This window comes from Elephantulus edwardii, unplaced genomic scaffold (genome assembly GCF_000299155.1).
Source record: "Elephantulus edwardii isolate Elephantulus edwardi_28Jun2011 unplaced genomic scaffold, EleEdw1.0 scaffold00348, whole genome shotgun sequence".
NCBI classification, from domain to species: Eukaryota; Metazoa; Chordata; class Mammalia; order Macroscelidea; family Macroscelididae; genus Elephantulus; species Elephantulus edwardii.
This window is the reverse complement of record NW_006400098.1, coordinates 592,638-599,954: the sequence shown is the minus strand read 5'-3', so window position 1 is coordinate 599,954 and position 7,317 is coordinate 592,638. Positions and strand designations below refer to the sequence as shown.

General features: G+C 47.3%; 1 protein-coding gene and 1 pseudogene across 1 annotated transcript in view; both read right to left on the bottom strand.

Annotated features, from left to right (window-relative positions):
• Positions 1–29, bottom strand: part of LOC102874430 — a 6,342-nt pseudogene extending 6,313 nt beyond the window's left edge.
• A 1,185-nt stretch (positions 30–1,214) lies between these two features.
• Positions 1,215–7,317, bottom strand: part of LOC102874027 (NACHT, LRR and PYD domains-containing protein 9-like) — a 21,902-nt gene continuing 15,799 nt past the window's right edge. Inside the window, exons 7-9 of the mRNA XM_006901850.1 lie at positions 4,903–5,073; positions 4,122–4,292; positions 1,215–1,350 (exon numbers count right to left, since the gene is read on the bottom strand). Coding sequence (XP_006901912.1) covers positions 1,215–1,350; positions 4,122–4,292; positions 4,903–5,073 — 478 coding nt within the window. The remainder of the gene's footprint in view (positions 1,351–4,121; positions 4,293–4,902; positions 5,074–7,317) is intronic.

Sequence of the window (7,317 nt, the reverse complement as noted above, 5' to 3'; positions counted from 1 at the left end):
CTTCACAAAGCATTATTAGCTCACGGCATAGCTTCTACCATTAGGCATGGAAAGCCGTGAATGGCTTGCCATGACCATTCTAGCCAGAATCCACAAATACATTTTGTGATGTGTTATAAGCCCTCGTCTGTGGTGAAGGAGACTCAGATTAAGGAGTCTTGGAGGTGGCACAGTGCTTAAACGGTCGGGTGGTAATTTAAAGGTTAATGGTTCCTATCCATCACGCGCTCCACAGGACAAAGATGGGGGAAAAAGACTTACAGCCTCAAAACTCTTTGTAGAAGTTTTACTCTGATGTGTAGAGTTGCTAGGGAGTTGGAGTCAACTCAAAGGTAAGACTTGAAAAAATGCTTGGTATTTTCTGTCTGTGCTGATGGCTCTGTTGGGAGAGAGCTGTCTTTTATGCTACCGAGGCAGGATTTAGGTGGGATGTGGCTTGAGTCACCTTATTAGTCAAGGCACCCCCCCCCTTGACTCCTGTCACCACCCCTTCTCCCCTCCCATCTTTGCTCAAAACAAGCGGGATTTCTTTCATGGCATTTAACAGGAAACAACTGGAGATTTGGAAAGACTTTATTAGAATAGGGATCCATTCTAAGTTAAAAACAAGTCAAAATAAAAATAGAAAAAATAGGTGACGGTCAGAGCTAGTGGTGTTATATCATCTATAGACAGTAGTATCAGTGTACAAGTCTCACTTGTCAGAACACTGTTGTGTCTTCCATCCAATCACACCCCACCACGTGCACGGAGAAGACAGAGCCAGGCTTTCAAAATGTGGGCGTGGTTAGCAGTCATGTCTTTGTTCCACGTGACAGACGTGCAGACTGAGAATTTTAAAAATAGACAATGTACACACACACACACACATACACACACACACACACAAAAGCAGAAGTAAGCGGTCACGAGCCTGGACTCACTCTCCCCCATCCGCTGAGCACAACATACGAAAGTGGCAGTTCTGCCAACACAGTGCAGGCTGCATGGTGTGCAAGTAGAGGCCAGAGTGAACGAGCAGGGATGCCCCTCGCGGGCAGTGAGGAGGGTTTCTGACGCAGTGATCCCAGGGTGTTCCTCTGCAGTACTGCACGCCGCTCATCTTGTACTGTCAGTCCAAGGCCACACCGCTGAGCTTGTGCTATGTCAGTCCAAGGCCATGCCACTGATCTTATACTGTCAGTCCAAGGCCGCGCCGCTGAGCTTGTGCTATGTCAGTCCAAGACCATGCCGCTGAGCTTGTTCTCCTTTTCAATCCAAGGTTGATGTGTGATGGTCAGACCAGCATTTTTCTCCTCAGAGTCTTTCAGAAGCAACCGACTTTCCTCATCAAATTCATCCTTGTTTAACCTTGGAAGAAAGAAAGAAGAGTTTTTGTTTGTTTTTACTTTACACGTTTCTGCTTCTCTATATCCCAATGACTGCTGTTGGTTTTATGTACCATAGAAGTGGGACCAACCCCATGGTTAACCCTCTGGCGGTTTTTCTTTTTATTTTAAATTTTTTTTATTAATTTCAATGGACATCTACAGAGACTTTGGATTTCCATTCATTCATTGTTGCACTTTTCTCCCCACCCCCACAGCGGTTTTTCAAAGGCAGTAAACGACACGGGAGGAGATTGCCCATCCTTCTCCCACAGAGCAGCTGGTGGCCTCGAACTGCGTGTCTTTGGGATTGCAGCGCAGCTTCTTGCCGCTGGGCCACCAGAGTTCCCTATCCTAACGACTACATCCTATTAATTCTTTTCTAGAAATGTGGAGAAGAATTTAGTAAAATCTGAGCCCAAATCCTATCTTTCCTGTGTAATAGGTATCCTCTGTCTTAAACATACCATGGAAGATGCGTGTAACACATGTGAGAAGAAGTCAGGGTTGAAATAGCCCTAGAGGGTGGCCTGTGGCGGAGGTGACAGCTCCCGTCCCCTGGGCCGTCCATGCTCAGGCGCACTGATTAGTCCACCCCATACATCTATCTCTCTGGTGATACAATCCACAGAGAGCTGACCGACTATCTGAGAGGCTGTGCAGAGTCGGCGATCTGAGTCTACCAGCTGCTCCGTGGGAGACAGTGGAATCATTCTCATTTCTGTTTACAGCCTGGGGAACAGATGGCGTGTTCCTGCATCGAAAGAGACTCAATGGGGGGTGAGTTTTAGTTTGAGTTCAGATACACAGCGATGTTTAAGAACTGAAGTAGGCTATCATGCGTTCTTCTCAAATACTCAGATTTGGATGAAGAATCCTGTGTAGCTTAGAAGGAAGGAGCGGTGCGCCAACCCAAAGGCACACGGTTTGAAACCATCAGCTGTTCTACAGGGGTAAAACTGGGTAATCGTCTGAGATTTACTGCCTCCGAAAATCCAGAGGGTCTAGGAGTTGGTGCCGACTTGATGAAGCACACCAACGTGGACCACTCACATACAGGAAAGACTGAATAGTGACAGTTACAGGGTGATTTTTGTATTCCCCCCAAAACCACCACCATCACAGATATGTTTCAATCTTGACCCCTGACACTTCTTTAATGTGACTGTCTTTTCAGATGTTATTAGTCAAGTTTCAATGGGGTCGAGTTCAGAGAAAGTTGGGCAGACTCCTATTAAGATACACAGCGTCACATTTAAGCAATTAGAATCATGTTAAAAACATATTGCACTTAGCTAGAAGGTTTTAATGATCAAGAAATAATGCTGACTTTTCAAAATGTGGAGATGACAGCAACTTCCCGCTTGACTTATTAAATACGCGGAACTGTACAAGTTGATTTTACTGCTGAAATAATGTTATGTGTGGGAAATACATTTCTTTGAGTTTACTTTTGTTAACTCTACTGCCAAATGTATTTTAGTCAAACTTCATTTGCATCAATATTTGTAAGTTCATATTAAAATATGTCATTTTAAAAAAAGTATAGAGCAGGGAGCTCTGGTGGCCTACGGGCAAGAAGCTGCACTGCGATCCCAAAGGTGCACGGTTCGAATCCACCAAGTGCTCTACTGGAGAAGGAGGAGGGACAATCTCCTCCTGTACCAGTCAGATCTGATTTGCTGGTACACACACACAAAAATATTAAAATAAAATTAAAAAATTTAAAAAAATGTATACAGCATCAGAAACCTGAAGGAGGTTTCTTATGAGCTGAAATGAACTTGACAGTTGTGGGGTTTGGGTTCTTACTCCAGTGGGAGTGGATTCTTCGGTGGAGACACACCGAGGCAGAGAAAGAAGAGGCCGCTATGTGATGAGGTGGCAGACGGGAGCAATTTGCTAGACGTTATTGGAAGGCTAGTCCTTGGAAAACAAGAGCTAGCTAAAGAAAGGGAGGTCCTTGACAAGATGGACAGACAGCACAGCAGCGGGCTGACGTGCCAACAGCGGCCATGCCAACGGCACACAAGTGGAAAGGGTTTCTTCTGTTGTGTTTCAGGCATCTGTGAGAAGAAGACAACCGGATGGCTAACAACCACAACAGCATTCGAGAAATTCAACCTATGGGCATCAAATATGTGTCCCACAAGTGCATCCACGACGTGCAGAGCGGTATGAACAACATTTCCGTGTCAGGCCTCTGCTCAGTGCATTAAACTGTCCTCCTCCTCTGCCCCGGTCCTGCCAGCTCGTTGATGTTTTGCAAGTATCGCAAGCAGGAGATGATGTTTTTAATGGTCTAGTTGTTGTCTGAGGGACCTCTCCTCCCACCACCACCACGTGGGTCGCGGGAAGGCAGTGCTCTCTGTGCATTGCACTGGCTGACCTTTTCCCAAGTTGACCACCAGGCCTTTTGCCCTCAGGCCCCCACTCCCTCTGTTAGTCGGAGAGTGTGTTCGGTTTTTTTTTTTCTCCCAGTGGGGGTCCTGCCGGTTGTAACAGAGCAGTGGCACTCACCTCAGGCAGTTTTCAGGAGATAGCTCAGGTTGTCAGGGGAAAAGGCCTGGTAATCTGCTCTGAAAGCCCAGAGGCTTGAAAACACTATGAGACATTTCTACTGTGTAACACAGAGTCACAAGGCGTCAAACTTGACTTATTGGCAACAACACCACCACTAACACCACCACCACAGTAGTGTGGCCTTGCTATGGTGTAACTAACACACTGCTGCGGAGAGCAGTGTCCACTCACCCGAGAACCTCTAGGGTACAGTTCGGGTGGTTCAATGCCCGGCACAGCACTGTCACGCCGTCATGGTCCAAGTTGATCCAGTCTAAGGTCAGATGCTTCAGGGTCATGCAGGTGGTGAGAGCGGAGGCGAGGTCCTCGCTGCAGGCGCTGGTGAGACCGCACCTCTCCAACCTGTGACGGCACAGGACGAGGACAGATGGGTCCCAGCCTGGCCCGTGTGTACAGACGCACTGCAGGCCGCTAGTCCTGCCAGTCCCTGCCTCTTAACACAGGACTCTCCTTGCCACAAAGTGGGGCCTAGCTCCTCACTGACCCTCCGGGGATGTTTTGGAGGCTGGGGAGCACACAGGAGGAGGCTGCCCACCTCTCTCCACCTCTCTGGATTTGAATTGGCAGAGGGGCACCGCCTTTCTGTTAAGAGCAGAAGGCTCTATGTCCCGGGTCACCACTGATCCCCGTTCACAGGACTGTGGTTGAAATCAGTTTCCATCAATGGTACAACTGTGCCCTCCAAGGTCCAATGGTGCAAACTGTCAACCTCTGTCAACTTTTTCTACTCTAAGAATAGGATGCCTTCTACACAACAGCCAACCAGAAGGGTGAAGCTTGGAACTCACCTGTTGGCCCCACGGAAAGAACTGACTGATGACTGTGTCCACAGAGACTGCTGTTTAGAAAAGTCCTCGGAGTGTATCACCTGTCACCTGGGAGGCCCCCACAAGGGGTACCGAGCTCAGCAGCAGCGAACCAGCACCCCTAAAGATGACTTGCGGATACTCACCCAAGCTTTTGTAGATTACAGTTAGGGTGCTTCAAAGCATCACACAGCTGTATGACACCCGCATCTAGTATTTTGTTCTGTCCAAGGTTCAGGGTCTTCAGATTTTGGTTGTTAATAAGAACAGCGGAAATGCTCTTACAACATTCGGAAGAGAGGAAACAATTCTTCAGCCTGCAAGGGGAAGCACACACGTGCACACACACACACATAAGGTCCAATTTTAATGGTTTAGTTTTATTACCTAAAGGTCTCCCTTTAGGTAATAAAAAAATACGGTTTAGGGCTGTTGTACAGAGGGTCGCTGTGAGTCGCAAACGACTCGACGGCACATAACAACAACAGCAAAGGTCTCCCTGTCCAGAACAAAGAAGAGGGGAGAAAAGCAAAGATAAAAGGGCACACTCGTCCAAAGAATGAGTGGACCATGTGAACCTCAACTTCCACGGTCCTGAGATTAGAAGAACTCGATGGTCCCTGGTTCCCACTGTTCATTGTCATACAAGGGATCACATTGGAAGGTCATAGATAGAGCAGGACGGCGGCTGTGAGGATGTGGGGTAAAATGAAAAACCTAAACAATCCCAGAGGTGAGCACTTCAAATCCACCAGATGCTCTGCTGGAGAAGGAGAGGCAATCTCCTCCTGTACCAGTCAGATCCGATTTGACCACACACACACACACACACACACACACACATTAAAACAAACAAACAAACAAACAAAAACCTAAACAGGACCAAGCTTACTATTGTCTTAGAGACTACGACCTCTAATTTCCCTTTGAACTTGGAACAAAGCTCAGATCCACTGCTCCATTTTCAATTGAATCTTAAGCCTCTAAAGGTGACTGAAAGCCACTAAGGAGGTATTCGCTAAAAGGGTGTGTGTTCAGGGGTAAACCCTGCAGGCAGGAAGGAATGAGATAGAAAGGTTAAAGGTTAATGAAAAAGCTTTAAAGAGTGGGAACTGTGATCACACTAATTCATGTTATGAAACAAATGTGTGTGAAGAGTTCAATGAAAACACCAGTATATCCTCAAATCACAAGAAAGAAATAAAATATGAGCGAAAAGGAGGCAAAGATTATGACGTAGAAGATGACAATGACTTCTACTGAACATGAAAGTGTTTAAGACGACCTAGGTTGTGGTTCGATTCATTCAAGCCAACTTCAGAGTTACGTGCCATCAAGTCAGCTCCCAGCCATAGCGACCCTCTATACAACAGGTCAGAATCCTGCTCGGTCTTGAGCCCGTTTCACTGTCTCTGACATACCCACTCCCATTATCCCACCTACTCCGTTAATCCGTCTCCTCCAGGGTCTTCCTCTCTAAGGACTGGCCCCTCCTGGCAATGTGCCCAGAGTATGTCAGACAGAGCTTCACAATCTTTCCCTCCAAGGAGCAGCCTGGTTTCACCCTCTCCAGGATAGACTTGTTTGTTCACTTAGCAGTCCATGGAATGGTCAATCCTCTTCTCCAGCACCACAGCTCAAAGGCTTAGATTCTTTTCCTGTCATCCATGTCCAGCTCTGATGCATAGCAAGTAATTGTGAAGATTATGACCTGGATCAGACACACCTTAGTCTCTAGACTGATGTCATTGATCTTTCTGGTTCTTCAGTGCTCTGGAGGGATCCCTGACAGCCGATTTCCCCAATGCAAATCATCTTTTGCTTTCCTGGCTTCTGGTACCGAGAATGTGACCCTATAAACAACACACATGTACTTTGCCCTATCCTGTGCCTTTCTCAGTATTTCTCTACTGTCCAAGCCCGTTATGGAGGTCACTGTGTCAATCCATCTCTTACACTGACCATCCGCCTTTCCAAGCTTCACGTCTCTCTCCAACGACTGGATCTTCCGGATAAGATGCCCAAAGTAAGTGAGATGAAGTTTCACCATCCTTGTCTCCAAGAAGCAACCTGGTTGCTCTTCTTTCAAGACTGATTAGCTTGTTCTCTTCATGATCCACAGTCCAGACAACGCACTTCGCCAGCACCTATCACGTTCTTCCAACCTCTGCCCACCTGCCTCTGCCCGTTACTGGTAGCCCTCTCCTCCCCTCCTCTGCTGCAAGCTCTGGGTCTAGTCTGGCTCAGGTCTAGTCGGGTGGAGACCCGAGTCCTGTGCTCGGATTCCACTCTCTGCTTAGAGGACGCATGCTTAGACTCAGAAGGACTCCTCCCAGCCACACCTCTGCACTTACTCCGTGAGACACACCCTGATCATTCAATATAGCAGGTCCTCAGTCCCGGCCACCAGGCAAACGGCTCCCCGTAGTTCTATGACGTTCTGGCACTCACCCATGCAGAAGAACCCCAGTCCACTCAGGTGTAGATCCATATAGATGATCTATTGGTGTATAGACAGATAGGATCTCTGTATAGATAGATAGATATAGATATATAGATAT